Raw genomic sequence first — 18,615 nt, forward strand, 5'->3', positions numbered from 1 at the left:
AAGTTTTTGGCCACAAGGTTACTTTTATCAACCTTTTTTCCTACCTGATATGCTCAATTGCAAGTGCTGTCTGGTCAAACGCTCCAGAATCATCAAATACCACCCACAGCTCCTGCAGGGGCAACTGGTGTTCCTTCAAATCAAGGAGCTCTTTCATACACTCCAAAGTAAAAGTGCTGACTTGAGATTCACAGAGGTATGGGTCAGCAAGCCTCACCACTGCCTTCAAGGCTGCAAAGTCCACATCTGTGATCTGAAATTTAAAATAATGTGACTTAACATATGCAAATCAAAATTAAGATACATCTAAAACACTACTTACAGCCTGATTTTTTTAAAGCATGAAATGGGAGTGGGGAGCCTTCTTCCGTAACATAAAGGATAAACAAGACAGGCTTGGCTTGTACCCGCATGGAGCTGACATCGTAATTGAGAGGACAAATAAACAAACAAGATGGCAACAAGTATGTGACAGAGAATAAGTAGCAGGGGTGGTGGTCTGGTTTTACTGGGAGGGTAGGGGAAGTCACTTCTGAACTGCGATAAAAAGGATGAAAAGGAAGCAGCCGTGTGAAGAGCAGGAAAGATGCAAAAGGCCCTGGGGCAGAGACAAGCTTGGCAGCTGGCAGAGAAGCAGTGTTTCTTGCTGGAACCACAGGAAGGAAATGAGGTATGGGCAGCAGGAGGTTAGGTGAGAGAGAGGCAAGATCAGGACAGGAAGGGCATTGGAAGGAGCTTGGCTTTTACATGTTATCCAGCACAATGAGAAGCCATAAAGCCAGCACAGGCCTTTGGTAAATGCAATGCATTAGAGGTTTTTAAGCAGAGGAATGGCTGGCGCATTTCTCTTTTAAAACAATGACTTGGACTGCTTTTAGAGAATTGAGATGTGTTGGGGGAAGGGAGCTACTATCATAATCAAATTAATAGGCCTGAACTGCAACCAAAGACATTAGCATAACCCAAAATTTAAAAATCCACGAGGAACAGCTGCTTGCAAACCATTGCCTCATATATAGTCACTGCAGCATATGATGTCATTTTCTAAAGGGGCTGCAGCCACAACTTGTATTCATTCACACTCCCTGGTTTACCATTTTACTTTAACGGAGCAGGGTGGGGGGGGGGGTGGCGGGTGTTGTGGTCCTGTTAACACACACTGAGAAAAATTCACAGCTGTAATTAGAGTGCAAATTTAATGTAAAAGGCCCAGTCAGTTGAAATATAAGATTGTTTTTACTTTCTGCAATGGAACATCAAGAGGTTAACCACATACCTACAACTTTTTCAGGCAAAAAATAGGCTAGTTTTAAAATGCCCGCTTGGTTTGAGCTACTTTAATGGGCTACAACTAAGAAGGTAAAAAATCAATTCAAACCCCACTGACTTTATAATTAGGCCTCTTTGTTTTTTAAACGGTCTCAAATACCTCCCTCACTTCATAGGTTTCTAATCCATTTCCCCTTTTTAAAGGACACTGAAGCTTAAACCACCTCAATTCCCAGGTAGCTCCTCCTCAGTTTCCTTTAAAATTTGTGGAACACTTCATACACCGTGGCAGTTAGATGTAAAAAACATGCTATTTTCAATCAGCTCATAAACCTTAATTAAAAATAAGCACTGTGGCTACAACAGTCTGAGGGAAAGTGTTTTTAGCTAGAGATAAATGTCTTAATAACAGAATTAAATTTACCTCAACCAGCACCTTGAACACATTAGTGTGCCAGACTGCCCGCCATCCAGATGGTTCAAGGACCTTCTCTAAGAACTCAGCTGTGAATTCTTTTACCTCAGAGGCCTTACAGTCAGCTACAAAAAAATTAAACACAATAAGAATTGGGGCTGCATAAAGGAGAGAGAAGTTAATAAAACCACTCAAATCTACTTTCTCAGAACCAACAAACAGCAAGCAGTCTGAGGAACTGAGACCATCTACTGAATATATATAAATTAAAAGACAAAAGAAGCAAAAAAGAGGACCTACTCACCTAAAATGTAATCTTGATAAGCTCTGAATCGCTCATAGAACAAAAGATGACTTGTCTGGAACATTTCTGGGAAATGAGTTTTTCCTTCTGGCACAAAACTTTGTAAACTAGTACCTGGTTTATCATGATTGCTACAATCACTGCATGAATCTTCATCTTCAAACAAACCTAAGAGAACAAAAATAGGCAGGCTCAACTATCCCAGACACTTCCAGTGCTTATAAACTGCTTCTATTTTCATATACTTGCTTAGAAATTCCAAACAAATAAAAACAAGGATTTGGGTATAATGCTTTACTTACCTCTATCATTGTCAGAAAAAAACAGTTTTCTAAAGTTAAAAATATCTCAAGATCCAAGTTCTACTTCAAAACAATAAGGACTTAAAATCCTTCATGGGTTAGGTTTTTGTTGCTCTTCTGTGAGGAAGAGAGTTGTTTTTAATTAAGTGGGAATCACCCAAGCTCTCCTTCAGAGGACACGGCTATGATTATTACTAGAGCTAGCAAGTTATAATGGTCACATAGCTTACAGTCATTTTTTTCCAAAACAATTCCATAAAGCTGCATTAAATACGGAGCTGATTTCCTATACTCCATCTCAAACAAACTGAAACCTCCCTCTAATTTCTACAATATCAGCTTGTCAATGCCCCTCAATAAACAGGGATGAGAGATTGTTAATAATGCATAAGGTTTACTTCACCAAAGCTTCTAGGTTCCATCTGACTAATTTCAATGCCTGTGTCTAAGGAAAGGATTAGAAAATGCTAATTGCATTAGGTTTGGGCTGTATGTAATTATGTTTCACAAGGCGTGATTGGGCCAGTGACATATCTAATTCTGTGCAATACGATGTTTTTAATAGACAAAACGACTACTAAATAAATGCTGAGGGTAGCATTTAGACTGGCAAAGTTCTTTCCTGTGGTCTCAGGAAGGGTATCTGAGACAATTACTAGCAGCAGTCTTTCTCTTCCCTTACCTCTTATATTTCTCCTTCCTTTTCTCCCTCCTTCCACTTCTCTGCCCCTGTTCAGGCCACCAGAATTATGTGACCCCACAGACTGTAATAGGGAAGAACAAATCTGACTCCATACTGGATCTGTTTCTTGTACTTTACCCTTTGTATCCTATTGCTTTTGATACAAGAATGTTGCCTGTAGCCTGAAATACACAGGCTAGCCCCTTCTCAAAGCTCTGACCTTTAAAGGTATAACACTTTTCCACTCATATAGAGATAAAAAGTTGCTAAACAGAGAATAACATTTGTCTTGTTGTAGGTTTACAGGAACATCCTGACCTGACCTACCTGGATAGATGCAAGAACAAAGGATTCTGACACCAAGAAATTTGCAACAACCAGCCACAACCTCTCCCCTTTTAGTATAAAAGAAGCCTGAATTCTAACTTTGGCAAGATGGTTCTTTGGGACTCTATTCCACCATCTTCTTAGTCAGCTGGATTTCCAAATAAAGTCTCTATTCCTTGCCCCAACAACTCGTCTCTCAATTCATTGGCCTGTCGTGCAGCAAGCAGTACAAGTTTGGACATGGCAACAAAGTGACCAAGGTGTAGTGAAGGGCTTCCTGCTTACAGATTATCAATGCACCTGAGCCTCAGAAGGACATCAATACCTCACCTGCTGTGTAACAATCTCTCTGTACCTAAAGGAAGATGAAAACATATGCCAACTTCAATAAAATTAAGAGAATAAACTATATGTTAATCACTTACAACAGTACCCACCACATAACATAAATGTTTGTTAAAGAAATAATACCATCATCTCACACACATTAGGTGACTATTATCCAAAAAACAACAAGAAAAACTATCAAGAAAACAAGTGTTGGGCTTCCCTGGTGGCGCAGTGGTTGAGAGTCCGCCTGCCAATGCAGGGGACACAGGTTCGTGCCCTGGTCCAGGAAGATCCCACATGCCGCAGAGCGGCTGGGCCCCATGAGCCATGGCCGCTGAGCCTGCGCGTCCGGAGCCTGTGCTCCACAACGGGAGAGGCCACAACAGTGAGAGGCCCACGTACCGCAAAAAAAAAAAAGAAAGAAAGAAAACAAGTGTTGGCGAGGATATGGGGAAACAGGAACCCTTGTGCACTGTGGGTAGGCATGTAAAACGGTTCAGCCACCGCAGAAAACAGTATGGTGATTCCTCAAAAGTTTTTAAATAGAATTACCATATGACAACCCAGCAATTTCCAAAAGAACTGAAAGCAGGGTCTCCAAGAGATATTTGTACACCGATGTTCATAGCAGCATTATTCACAATAGCTAAAATTATTTAGCTTTAAAAAGGAAGGAGGGCTTCCCTGGTGGCGCAGTGGTTGAGAGTCTGCCTGCCAATGCAGGGGACACGGGTTCGTACCCCGGTCCGGGAGGATCCCACATGCCACGGAGTGGCTGGGCCCGTGAGCCATGGCCGCTGAGCCTGCGCGTCCGGAGCCTGTGCTCCACAACGGGAGAGGCCACAATAGTGAGAGGCCAGCGTACGGCAAAAAAAAAAAAAAAAAAAAAAAAAAAAAAGAAGGAAATTACAAGTGTTGGATGAACATTATACTGCGTGAAGTAAGCCAGTCACAGAAAGACAAATACTGTGCAATTCCACTGATATGAGGTACTTAGTCAAAATCATATCATAAAGACAAAGTATAAAGGTGGTTGCCAGGAGCTGGGGGGAGGGGTGATTGGGGGTTTATTATTCAATAGGTATAGAGTTTCAGTTCACAAGATGAAAAGAACCATGGTAACAGAGGGTGGTGATGGCTACACAACAATGTGAATGTGTTTAATACCACTGAACTGTACACTTAAAAATGGTTAAGATGGTAAATTTTGTTATGTGTGTCTTACAATTAAAAAGAACACCTTACTTCAGCACAATTCTTTAGATCCAATTTGAAAGTATTTCTTTTCACACATCATTTCACTTCATCTTCACCACTCCGTAGCACCACTACCTGTTTTCCAGATGGGCAAACTGAAGCCAAGTGACTGTTGCCAGTTCACAAGAGTGGTTGGTAGAGGAGTTAAGTCACACCTATGTTCTCTCACTTCTCCAGGACTCTTTCCACTACACAATACAACTGAAAATGTTAAAGTAAAACCACCTTAAAATATCAGGGGGAAAAAACGGAGTCTCCATGAAGAGGTAGAAAGGACTGAGAATTAGACCTGGGTTCTACTTTTAGACTCTGTCCCAAATTGGCTCCCCTATCCTTGGGCATGTCACCGGCCCTCAATGCTCAGTGCAGGCTTAGATGCAGCCAACTAGGCCAAGCGTTCAAGTTTCTTCTCTTTCGGTAAAGGGAAGTATGGTACGTGATCTCCTTTGAGATGCAAATTTTAAAAATGCGCCCACTCTGGACTCACAAACGCGTGCACAAAGCCCGGGGGGCCCACCCAGACAGCAAGAGTAGGAATTCCCAGCCCGGCCCAGTTCCCTCCTGGCTCGAGGAAACTGAGGCCAGATTGGGCGGGGGGAGTTGCCCTAGGTACCTCCTGACTTCGACGTAGGGGCGTCGCCCAGCCACCGCCGCCACCCTGGCCTGCAAGGTCCGGAAGGCCTGCGCCCCAAGCGCCCTCGGAGAGTCCCGACGCCCCCCGCGCTGCCGACACGGTCTGTCGCAGGCGGCGGCTCCGCCGGCCCGTCACGACGGGTGCTCACCTTTCCCGAGGGGCGCCGGCTCCTCTTCCGCAGCCCAGCCGGTGCGCTCATGGTCCCGCGCCATCGCCTCCGACCCCAACCCACCACCAGCCAGCAGCCCGTCAGCCATTTCAAATTTCCGCGGGCGGCCGCCCGGCCCAGTAATGCGATGAAGCAGCCGCTTCTGATTGGATAGTGGGCCGAGGCTGTTTGACCAATTAAAGGAAAGTTTGCGGCCCCTTCAGCCTCCACCCACCCCGGTTGCAGTGCCTGAGCGCCATCTACTGGCCGGAAGGACTGCTCTTCTCGTCCAAGCTCTTGCTCTTTTTGTTTACTGGGACGAACTTGGACAAAGTTGAATTAGGACATAATTTGGGATGAGTTCCGAAAAACTAACAAGCCATACCTGGAAGTGAGGTAGAGCGGAAAAGGCACTGGCTTGAGATTCAAAAAACATAGTATTTAGACTTGTTTCTTCCATTACTACTGGTATTACCTTGGGCAAGTCACTTCACCTCTCAGAAGAGCATGTTCAGTTCTAATAGTATATTGGCCTAGATGGCTCCAAACTTTTCACCACCAAAAATCAGTTGCTCTCTCGCTTTTTCTCTCTCTCCCCCTCTTTCATTCACTACCTACACACAGAGGATATTTTCAAAGAATGTCAAATAATATTTAGAATGTAAAAGTATGTTTTACCTACATTTATTAATCAACAACTATAACCTCCAATGATAATAGCTAACATTTGTTAAGTACTGTGTGCAAGACACCCCTGCATATTTTATCTGCAGTAACTTATTCAATCTTCAAAAACCATCCTATGAGACAGGAAATATTATTGTTATTCCCATTTTACAGGTGACGACATGGAGTCACCAAGAAATTAAGAAATGCCCAATTTAACCCAGCAGTGCCAGTATTAAAAACCAGCCAAATTCCTGAATCCACATTTTAATGGCTCTGCCAGGCCATGACTAGTCAGACCTGAGATGGCTGGCAACAGCAGAGGTTACCAGAACACCAGGAAGATGAGTCCCACAGAAAGACAAGAGCCTGGTCATGACAGTTATCACACGGAAGACATTTCCACTTACTGCCTTAAAGGAAAACCTTGGGCTAAAGTCTCTCAGATCCCTCACAGCTGAAATGATATTAAGGGCAAATCACTTATTAAACTGGATACATTTCCAAACTATGCTTGCATGGATTATATGGAAAGTTTTTAAGAGTTTTCCCCTAAGTGGAGACCTTTTAGGAGCACACATTTCTTGGGAGTTTGCTTTTCCTGCCCCCTCCCCCTTATCCTAAGGAAAGGGTTTTTTAATTCTTCCTTTCCAATCCCTCCATCTGCAGCCCATCACAGCCTTCCACCTGCCTTAGGTGGGGTGGCACCCATTATTCCCAGTCCTTTTTATATCTTCACTCTCTTTCTCACCACTAGGTCCTTATACTCTGTCTACACAGGGGCTCGAAACTTACTGCCCTCCCCTAAAAACTTCCCAAAGCCCAACTGCAATCTTGAGATACTGCCTCCACACTTTCTGGATAGCACCAAATTGCTCTGGGGTAGTGCCTTTCCTCTCCTGCTTTCTCAACGGCCAGTAGCTTCCTCCAGAAGCCTGCCCTCCCTCGCTCCCATCGCCCTCCACCCACTGCAGCACTGACAGCCCAGCATCCCCTTCCATAGTCCTTCCTCCCCTGGCCTCCAGGCCTTCTCTCTTCTGGTCCTTCACTCTTCTGGTTCTCCTTCCTGCCTTCATTCTTCTTCCTCCTTCTCAGATCCCCTAAACCTAGGGGACTCCCAAGGGCATTTTCCTGAGTCCACCTTCATCAGGAGGTAACAGAAGTGAGTGAAGAAGGCCAAGTGTGGACAGTGGCACTCACTGTGAGCACACAGGAAAGCAGATGTGCTAGTTCACTTGACAAATAATAAATATAGAGAGTATAGACTGTGTGCCAGACTTTGTTCTAGGCTCAAGGGAAGCAGGGGCAAACAAGCAGACAAGGTCCTGCCCACATGGAATTCACAGCCTAGTGGAGATGCACAATGAACAAGTAAAAAATCAATTAACAAGCAAGATTCAATTATGAAAAATAATAAAATAAAATAAAATTCAGTGATGTAATAGAGAATGATGAGTGGTGAAGACAGATTCAGACTTTTATGTGAAAATGCCTGATTTTAAGCTGTTAGCAACTTTTTTTTTAATGTAAATACTATACAACCCAGAAAAACCTTATTTCCCAGGCCAAATTTGGCCCACAGCCCACTAGGATCACAACCTCTGTTCTAAGCCCCAGCTGCTCAAAGTACAGTCCAGGGACCAGGAGCTTGTTAGAAATGCAGAGTCCCTCCCCTACCCCCAGATCTGCTGGACTAGAATCTGCGTTTCAACAAGATCCCCAGTCCTCAAGTAACATAATTCATGTTTGATACAGAGATCTTCAGACCTGAGTTCTCTCCTGCAGCTATTTCAGTTTCATCTCCTGCTGGAAAACTTGACCTGGAGCTCTCATTCATGATTCACGTTCCTGAATGCTGCAAAGCCAAGTGCTGCCCATCCTCCAGCTCATAAGGCTCTCATCTCATCCCACCCTCCCTGCCACAGCCCCTGTGGCCACCACCATCTCCCATGCAGGCTGTCGAGATGGCACCTGGGAAGTCACCGCACCTGAGAGGACTCACCCACTCTCTCACCTGCTTCCAGAATTAATTGCTCCCCTCTTGCTATTCCTAGCACAGGGGTCTCAATGCAGTGCCCGGAATGGCCAGGCGGGTGACAGAAGGAGAGAAGTGGGCACTGGTGCGAGTCCCGTGAGAAGTGATGGGTATGGATCCCATGTTGCCATGTTGGTTTTCCAACTGAAGCCAGAAGTCTAGATTTTTATAAGAAATTTCCCATATTAAAAGATTGGCAACCGGGTCTTCTCTGGTGGTGCAGTGGTTAAGAATCTGTCTGCCAATGTAGGGGACACAGGTTCGAGCCCTGGTCCAGGGGGATCCCACATGCCGCAGAGCAACTAAGCCCATGTGCCACAACTAGTGAGTCTGTGCTCTAAAGCCCGAGCCACAACTACTGAAGCCCGCATGCCTAGAGCTCGTGCTCCGTAACAAGAGAAGCCACGTTCAGTGAGAAGCCCACATGCAGCAACGAAGACCTAGTGCAGCCGAGAATAAATTAATTAATTAATTTTTTTAAAATGTTAATTAAGAAAAAAAAAGATTGGCAACCAATTTTTCACAACTTAAACACTGTGCCAGCCAAATAAAACATATCTGTAGACCACCAGTTTGCAACTTCTGAGGCCTAGTCTACTTGTGACATTGCGTCAGAGGCTGTGGTTCTTTGAAGACAAGTACCATGTCAGATTCATCTTTGTACTGCTGGTAACTACTACTAAACTTCACTTAGTAAAGGAACAAACTAAATTGATACTGCTCCTTTTATACATAGTGCAATTTTATGATGCCATTAGCCAAAGGCTCAGGTTTAGAGTCAAATGGCCAGATCTGGGCCATTTCTGCTGCTGCTGCTGCCCAGAGACCCCCTACCCAGAACCACAGATTCAACATTATTACCATAACCAAAGTCAGGGTCAGGGAATGCGGCCTGTATTGGGGGCCCTCTGCCCCCAAACCAGCCCACCAGTTTCCCCAGGACAGAAGCACTCTCTAAAGTGTGCAGCTCAGGACTTTGACCCGTGGGGGAGAGAAGCCCAGCATGGCCCCCATTGTCCTGCTTTAGAATGTGTTCCCACATCCATACGAATGGGTTTCTGAGCACAGACAAGGACAAAGACAGTGCAAATTCTGAACATCAGAGAAGGGTGGGGAGAGCCCCCAGATCCTGGGAGGGGTCCCACTGGGGGAGGCCTGTACCTCCATCAGCAGTTGTGGGGAGCTCCACGAGGGCCCAGGGTGGGCAGGTAGCCCACGATGTCTACTCCACGGCAGGGAGAGAAGAGATGCTAGGTCTCTGCTTCTCTGGTCTGAGAGTCTGGGGCTCTCATTGACAAAAACAAAGAATAAAAGCTAGGCTCGAATTTTGGCTTGTATTTTCCACTAGAGGGAAGCTTAAACTTTCAAAATAAATCTTTAGCACTTGGTAAAGCACTGAGAAGTCCTTTCAGCCAGTTTCCTCTAGAGCCTCTGGGCCTTGTGCGAGGCTCCAGGGATTAGAAGAGAACAAATAAACCTAACTCTTACCTCACGGAGCTCATGGTCCAGCAGGGGAGAGGCATATTAAACAAGAGAATACCCAGTGAGTGTAGTCAGACTTGGGATAAATGCCACCAATTAGAGGGAATCCTAGGCAGGGCCCTCTTTGCAGGGGTACTGGGCTAAAACCTTCAGGATAAGACAGAACTGAAACATTTGCTCTTCCTTGATCTCAAGCCTGCTGGTCTTTGGGCTGAAACTATACCATCAGCTCTCCTGGTTCTCAGGCCTCTGGAATTGGACTGTGGAACTACCATGAGCTCTCCTAGGTCTCCAGCTTACTGACTCACCCTGCAGATCTTAGGACCTGTGTGTGTGTGTGTGTGTGTGTGTGTGTGTGTGTGTGTGTGTGTATATATATATATATATACACACACACATACATACATATATACATCATACATATATATATGTATGTATATATACATATATACACATACATATGTATGTATATATACATACATATGTATGTGTATATATGTATATATATTTCAGTTAATAGAGAACTCTATTACAAGTGGCTATACCATTTTCCATTACTACCAGCAATAAATGAGGGTTCCAGTTGTTCCACATCCTCACCAACATGTGTTTTTTGTTTTTAATTTGGCCACTTTAGTAGGTATATAGTGCTATCTCATTATGCCTTAAATTTGCATTTCCTTGATAAGATCATGTCATCTGCAAATAGAAATTGTTTTACTTCTTCTTTTTCATTCTGAATGCCTTTTATTTCTTTTTCTTGCCTAACTGCTCTGGCTAGAAGAACCTCCAGTACAATGTTGAATAGAAATGGCAAGAGCTGGGGCTTCCGGGAAGATGGCGGCAGAGTAAGACGCGGAGATCACCTTCCTCCCCACAGATACACCAGAATTACATCTACACGTGGAAAAACTTCTACAGAACACCTACTGAACGCTGGCAGAAGACCTCATACCTCCCAAAAGGCAAGAAACCCCCCATGTACCTGGGTAGGGCAAAAGAAAAAAGAATAAACAAAGACAAAAGGATAGGGACAGGACTTGCACCAGTGGGAGGGAGCTGTGAAGGAGGAAATGTTTCCACACACTAGAAGCTCCTTCGCCGGCGGTGACTGCGGGTGGCGGAAGGGGAAAGCTTCAGGGCCGCGGAGGAGAGCACAGTAACAGGGTGCGGGGGGCAAAGTGGAGAGATTCCCGCACAAAGGATGGGTGCCAACCGGCACTCACCAGCCCGAGAAGCTTGTCTGCTCTCCCACCGGGGCGGGCGAGGCTGGGAGCTGAGGCTCGAGCTTCGGTCGGAGCGCCGGAAGTGGACTGGGGTTGGCGGCGTGAACACAGCCTCCAGCGGGTTAGTGCGCCACGGCTGGCCGGAAGGGAGTCTGGGGAAAAGTCTGGACCTGCCAAAGAGGCAAGAGACTTTTTCTTCCCTCTTTGTTTTCTGGTGCGCGAGGAGAGAGGATTAAGAGCGCCGCTTAAAGGAGCTCCAGAGACAGGCACGAGCCGCGGCTAACAGCGCGGACCCCAGAGACAGGCATGAGACGCTAAGGCTGCTGCTGCTGCCACCAAGAAGCCTGTGTGTGAGCACAGGTCACTATCCACACCCCCCTTCCAGGGAGCCTGTGCAGCCCGCCACTGCCAGGGTCCCGGGATCCAGGGACAACTCCCCCGGGAGAACGCATGGCGCGCCTCAGGCTGGTGCAACGTCAAGCTGGCCTCTGCCGCCGCAGGCTCGCCCCGCACTCCATACCCCTCCCTCCCCCCGGCCTGAGTGAGCCAGAGCCCCCGAACCAGCTGCTCCTTTAACCACGTCCTGTCTGAGCGAAGAACAGACGCCCTCCGGCGACCTACACGCAGAGACGGGGCCAAATCCAAAGCTAAGCCTCTAGGAGCTGTGAGAACAAAGAGAAAGGGAAATCTCTCCCAGCAGCCTCAGAAGCAGCGGTTTAAAACTCCACAATCAATTTGAGGTACCCTGCATCTGTGGAATACATGAATAGATAACAAATCATCCCTAATTAAGGAGGTGGACTTCGAGAGCAAGATTTATGATTTTTTCCCCTTTTCCTTTTTTTGTGACTGTGTATGTGTATGCTTCTGTGTGAGATTTTGTCTGTATAGCTTTGCTTCCACCATTTGTCCTAGGGTTCTATCCGTCTGTTTTTTTCTCTTAATAAATATTTTTTAATTTTAATAACTTTATTATATTCTATCTTACTTTATTTTACTTCATCTTCTTTCTTTTTTTTCCTTCCTTCCCTCCTTCCTTCCTTCCTTCCTCCCTCCCTCCCCTCTCCTTCTCTCCTTCCTTTCTTTCGTTCTTTCTTTCTACTTCTACTAATTCTTTCTTTCTACTTTTTCTCCCTTTTATTCTGAGCCGTGTGGACGAAAGGCTCTTGGTGCTGCAGCCAGGAGTCAGTGCTGTGCCTCTGAGGTGGGAGAGCCAACTTCAGGTCACTGGTCCACATGAGACCTCCCAGCTCCACATAATATCAAACAGCGAAAATCTCCCAGAGATCTCCATCTCAACACCAGCACCCAGCTTCACTCAACGACCAGCAAGCTACAGTGCTGAACATCCTATGCCAAACAACTAGCAAGACAGGGAACACAACCCCACCCATTAGCAGAGAGGCTGCCTAAAATCATAAGTCCACAGACACCTCAAAACACACAATCAGACGTGGACCTGCCCACCAGAAATACAAGATCCAGCCTCATCCACTAGAACACAGGCACTAGTCCCCTCCACCAGGAAGCCTACACAACCCACTGAACCAACCTTAGCCACTGGGGACAGACACCAGAAACAACAGGAACTACGAACCTGCAGCCTGAAAAAAGGAGACCCCAAACACAGTAAGATAAGCAAAATGAGAAGACAGAAAAACACACAGCAGATGAAGGAACAAGATAAAAACCCACCAAACCTAACAAATGAAGAGGAAATAGGCAGTCTACCTGAAAAAGAATTCAGAATAATGAGAGTAAAGATGATCCAAAATCTTGGAAATAGAATAGACAAAATGCAAGAAACATTTAACAAGGACCTAGAAGAACTAAAGATGAAACAAACAATGATAAACAACACAATAAATGAAATGAAAAATACTCTAGATGGGATCAATAGCAGAATAACTGAGGCAGAAGAATGGATAAGTGACCTGGAAGATAAAATAGTGGAAATAACTACTGCAGACCAGAATAAAGAAAAAAGAATGAAAAGAACTGAGGACAGTCTCAGAGACCTCTGGGACAACATTAAACGCACCAACATTTGAATTATAGGGATTCCAGAAGAAGAAGAAAAAAAGAAAGGGACTGAGAAAATATTTGAAGAGATTATAGTTGAAAACTTCCCTAATATGGGAAAGGAAATAGTTAATCAAGTCCAGGAAGCACAGAGAGTCCCATACAGGATAAATACAAGGAGAAATACACGAAGACACATATTAATCAAACTGTCAAAAATTAAATACAAAGGAAACATATTAAAAGCAGCAAGGGAAAAACAACAAATAACACACAAGGGAATCCCCATAAGGTTAACAGCTGATCTTTCAGCAGAAATTCTGCAAGCCAGAAGGGACTGGCAGGACATATTTAAAGTGATGAAGGAGAAAAACCTACAACCAAGATTACTCTACCCAGCAAGGATCTCATTCAGATTTGATGGAGAAATTAAAACCTTTACAGACAAGCAAACGCTGAGAGAGTTCAGCACCACCAAACCAGCTGTACATCAACTGCTAAAGGAACTTCTCTAGGCAAGGAACACAAGAGAAGGAAAAGACCTACAATAATGAACCCAAAATAATATGGAAAATGGGAATAGGAACATACATATCGATAATTACCTTAAATGTAAATGGATTCAATGCTCCCACCAAAAGACACAGATTGGCTGAATGGATACAAAAACAAGACCCATATATTTGCTGTGTACAAGAGACCCACTTCAAACCTAGAGACACATACATACGGAAAGTAAGGGGATGGAAAAAGATATTTCATGCAAATGGAAACCAAAAGAAAGCTGGAGTAGCAATTCTCATATCAGACAAAATAGACTTTAAAATAAAGACTATTAGGGACTTCCCTGGTGGCGCAGTGGTTGGGAATCCGCCTGCCGTTGCAGGGGACACAGGTTCGTGCCCCAGTCCGGGAAGATCCCACGTGCCGCGGAGCGGCTGGGCCCGTGAGCCATGGTCGCTGAGCCTGCGCGTCTGGAGCCTGTGCTCCGCGACGGGAGAGGCCACGACAGTGAGAGGCCTGCGTACCGCAAAAAAACAAACAAACAAAAAAAAAAAAAATAAAAAAAAAAAAAAATAAAGACTATTAGAAGAGACAAAGAAGGACACTACATAATGATCAAGGGATCGATCCAAGAAGATGATATAACAATTGTAAATATTTATGCACCCAACATAGGAGCACCTCAATACATAAGGCAAATACTAACAGCCATAAAAGGGGAAATCGACAGTAACACATTCATAGTAGGGGACTTTAACACCCCACTTTCACCAATGGACAGATCATCCAAAATGAAAATAAATAAGGAAACACAAGCTTTAAGTGATACATTAAACAAGATGGACTTAATTGATATTTATAGGACACTCCATCCAAAAACAACAGAATACACATTTTTCTCTAGTGCTCATGGAACATTCTCCAGGATAGATCATATCTTGGGTCACAGATCAAGCCTTGGTAAATTTAAGAAAATTGAAATTGTATCAAGTATCTTTTCCGACCACAACGCCATGAGACTAGATATCAATTACAGGAAAAGATCTGTAAAAAATACAAAAACATGGAGGCTAAACAATACACTACTTTAATAACGAAGTGATCACTGAAGAAATCAAAGAGGAAATTAAAAAATACCTAGAAACAAATGACAATGGAGACACGATGACCCAAAATCTATGGGATGCAGCAAAAGCAGTTCTAAGAGGGAAGTTTATAGCAATACAATCCTACCTTAAGAAACAGGAAACATCTCGAATAAACAACCTAACCTTGCACCTAAAGCAATTAGAGGAAGAAGAACAAAAAAACCCCCAAGTTAGCAGAAGGAAAAAACTCATAAAAATCAGATCAGAAATAAATGAAAAAGAAATGAAGGAAACAATAGCAAAGATCAATAAAACTAAAAGCTGGTTCTTTGAGAAGATAAACAAAATTGATAAACCATTAGCCAGACTCATCAAGAAAAAAAGGGAGAAGACTCAAATCAATAGAATTAGAAATGAAAAAGGAGAAGAAATTGCAAGAGCTAACATCTATGTCTTGTTCCTGATCTTAGGGAGAAAGCATCCATTCTTCTACCACTAAGTATAATCTTACCTGTGGATTTTTCCTGACTTTATCAGGCTGAGGAAGTTGCCTTCTATTTGTATTTTACTGAGTGTTTATCAAGAAGGGGTGTTGAACTTTCTCAAATGCTTTTCCTATGTCTTGAGATAATCATGTGGCTTTTGTCCTTTATTCTATTGAAGTGGTGTATTACATTAATGATTTTAAAATATTAAACCAATCTTGCATCCCTGGGATAAACCTCACTTGGCCATGGTGTTATCCATGTTATGTACTGCTGGATTCAATTTGCTAGTATTTTGTTGAGGATCTTTGCATCCATATTTATAAGACATTTTCTGTAGGTTTCTTTTCTTGTGATGCCTTTGTCTGGTTTTGATATCAAAGTAATACTGACTTTATAGTCTCCTGCATTTTTCCTATATAAGATTTATCACAATTTACACTTCTCTGTTATTCCTTTCTCCCTTTTAAACAGTAGCTCCATGCGAGCAAGAAACATGTTTGCTTTCTTATCACTAACTCCTAGTGCATTGCTCAGTATCTGGCACATAATCAGTGCACAATAAACGTTTATAGCATTCATCAATAAGCAAATCAGGACATGAGTATTGTGAAATAAAATTCATATCTTATAGCGAGACAAGAAAAAATTTACATATATTTTCCTGTCCTTTGGCCTCCTCACTGCCTCCTACTGCGCATTGTGTATCTGCATTATGCATTGACCAAACCTCCCCCCTTGGCAGAAATACCTGCTCAACCATAAAGAGCAACATTCTCCTAGAATTAACAAGACAACTCCTTAAAAGATAACATTCCAGGACTTGCCTGGTGGCACAGTGGTTAAGAATCTGCCTGCCAATGCAGGGGAAACGGGTTTGATCCCTGGTCCGGGAAGATCCCACGTGCGCCCCCTACATTTTGCTCATGATCCTCTGAGCTGCCTGTCATGGGATTGATGTCCACTACTCTATGAGATGTCCGTCTGGCTCCTGTAGCTGATTTCAGCTAACTATTCTGTACCGACTTGCTCTAACACTTGAGTTTCCAAAAAGCATTCATTAAATTGCTGTGCCCTGGGAAAGCCAAGATCCACTGTCATATAGTACACATGACAGAAATGCCTCCTGTACTGGATTGCCTAAGCCCCTATACTCAAGGATAGACAGTCACAAACACTTCTCTAGGCCACTGTCACCCCCTTCTTAGTGTTTGCCACAAGGAAACGTGAGAACCATCTAAGAAACAAGTGAAATAAGTTATTCCAAGTACTGTTAAAATGTTGCCTGTGGGGACTTCCCTGGTAGCATAGTGCTTGGGAGTCCGCCTGCCAATGCAGGGCACATAGGTTCAATCCCTGGTCCGGGAAGATTCCCACATGCTGCGGAGTAACTAAGCCCGTGTGCCACAACTGAGCCCAAGTGCCGCAAATACTAGGCCTGTGCACCTGGAGCCTGTGCTCCGCAACCAAGAGAGGCCACTGCAATAAGCCCGCGCACCGCAGCAAGGAATGGCCCCCGCTCGCAGCAACTAGGGAGGGCCCGTGAGCAGCAGCGAAGATCCAACACAGCCATAAATAAATAAATAAATAAAATTTATTTACGAAAACAACGTCTATGGAATTTCCATCTAGGGCATTGTTATTCAGTGTGGTCCCTGGACTGGCAATATGTTGTGTGTGGGGGGGGTGTACCTGGGGGTTTATTCGAAATATACACTCTTGGGCCCCACCCCGGACCTGGTGAATTCCAGAATCTGCACTTTACCAAGACCCTCATGTGATTTGTATGTTTGATAAAGCTTGAAAATCATTGGTCCAGGGGATGTGTAGGAAGGTAAAAATAGTTGACAAAAAGCGTTTTGTAACACCCATCTCCTGTGGATGTATCCTATTTAAGGTTTAAAATCATTGTGGCTCAAGCTTATGTAATTTTACCAAATTTGCACACACTATCCTATCAATCCATTTTATTCCCAGCTAAACTCCCAAATTGCTGATCCAGAGAACTGTGAGATAAATGTCTGTTTTAAGACACTGAGTTTTGGGATAATTTGTCACACAATAGATAACTGATATAGGTGGGAGGCTTTTGGGAGTTTATGTGGAGGTATCATTCCTAGGAAAGAAGAGTAAGGCTGAAGAAAGCAAATGAGTAAATATGACTAAAAGAGTAGATGGTGTCCTGCTCAATAAGTGTTTAAAACAAGTGAACAGTTGAACAAGTGAGTGTTGTGAACGTTGAGAATATACAATAAACTCCATATATTCTACTAGTTCCTTTTATGAATTAAGGTAGTATGAAAGGAAGAAGGTCCAAAATTGTTAATAGCAACTTTTATTGTTTCACTGGTGAAAAAAAAATCATAATTGTATGATGCATTTCCCCCTAAATTTACAACAATGAAGGTTATACATAAATTATATAGATCACAAATTTTCTATTTTATACTATTTAGAACAAAATTATTTTGATAAATATGTCCAGTGGACAACCTAAGTTCTTAATGGATGGCTGAGTCCAAATATGCAAAATATAGCTTCTGGTTTAGACCATGGTGCTTTAAAATTCTCAAACATGCATTAATATACTCTAATTTTAGGGAAAATATTACACATGGCCTTATCTTGCATTTCAGGAGAAGCCCAAGCTGAATTTCACAAACAGTATTCCTTTCCTCTAAATTAATCTCAGAACAGAGAGACAGACACTTTCTGGTTAGTACTCCCAAGTAATGAAGGAAATTACACACTCAACAATGAAACAAAACAGAAAAAAAGGAAGGAGAGCTTCATTAGTCACAGAGATAAGTGGGGTTTTTTTGGCTTTTTTTGTTCGTTTTTTTTTTAAACAGATCACAGGAATTTAAAATAGCAGATCAATCATGCTACTTAGGGTGATCAGACAGACCTGAACACTTATGAAGTGAATAATTTTATTAAGGTCTTGAAGGTGAGTTGTCTGGAGGTACTGGGTAAAACACACCACAGGTAAGAAATGGGAAACCTACCTCAGCATTTCTGAAAGGCACAATCTATGGAAGGGAAGCCTAGTATAATAAAACCCTTACTGGATGTACATGGAAAGGAGGATGGTGAGCCTGGCTCCTTTCTAAAGGATGAGACCCTCGTAAATTGGCCCCTCAGATTCCGGTGATTCCCGCCTCAAGCGCAAATGCTCCAGTGTGTTATGAAAATGTTTGTTAATCTGCTCTGTTTCTTCACTGGACTCAAGATTTGGGAGGTCTTCTCGAATCTTTTGGATAAGCTGATTCAAAACCTGAATCGTGACCTACAAAAAAACAATGTTACCATCAAGCATGTACCACACACACACAAAAAATAATGTAATTTAATAAAAATGTTTTGAGGAGCTTGTGTTACTCTCAGCAGTTACCAGATTATGAAAACAAAGAAAAAAAAAAGAAAAAAGAGATGAGAA

At 43.4% G+C, this 18,615-nt stretch overlaps 2 protein-coding genes across 4 annotated transcripts in view; both read right to left on the reverse strand.

Annotated features, from left to right (window-relative positions):
* The window catches only part of SHCBP1 (SHC binding and spindle associated 1), a 37,680-nt gene extending 31,885 nt beyond the window's left edge, over positions 1 to 5,795 (reverse strand). The window contains exons 1-4 of one of the 3 annotated variants that reach the window (XM_065898842.1): positions 5,669 to 5,795; positions 1,989 to 2,156; positions 1,694 to 1,809; positions 45 to 253 (exon numbers count right to left, since the gene is read on the reverse strand). In XM_065898842.1, coding sequence (XP_065754914.1) covers positions 45 to 253; positions 1,694 to 1,809; positions 1,989 to 2,156; positions 5,669 to 5,777 — 602 coding nt within the window. In that variant the 5' untranslated portion in view covers positions 5,778 to 5,795. The remainder of the gene's footprint in view (positions 1 to 44; positions 254 to 1,693; positions 1,810 to 1,988; positions 2,157 to 5,668) is intronic. The other 2 variants (XM_065898843.1, XM_065898844.1) reach the window with 2 other exon arrangements.
* An 11,698-nt stretch (positions 5,796 to 17,493) lies between these two features.
* Positions 17,494 to 18,615, reverse strand: part of VPS35 (VPS35 retromer complex component) — a 41,553-nt gene continuing 40,431 nt past the window's right edge. The window contains exon 17 of the mRNA XM_065898619.1: positions 17,494 to 18,465. Coding sequence (XP_065754691.1) covers positions 18,286 to 18,465 — 180 coding nt within the window. The 3' untranslated portion in view covers positions 17,494 to 18,285. The remainder of the gene's footprint in view (positions 18,466 to 18,615) is intronic.

The sequence above is a fragment of the Phocoena phocoena genome, chromosome 20, assembly GCF_963924675.1.
Source record: "Phocoena phocoena chromosome 20, mPhoPho1.1, whole genome shotgun sequence".
NCBI lineage: Eukaryota > Metazoa > Chordata > Mammalia > Artiodactyla > Phocoenidae > Phocoena > Phocoena phocoena.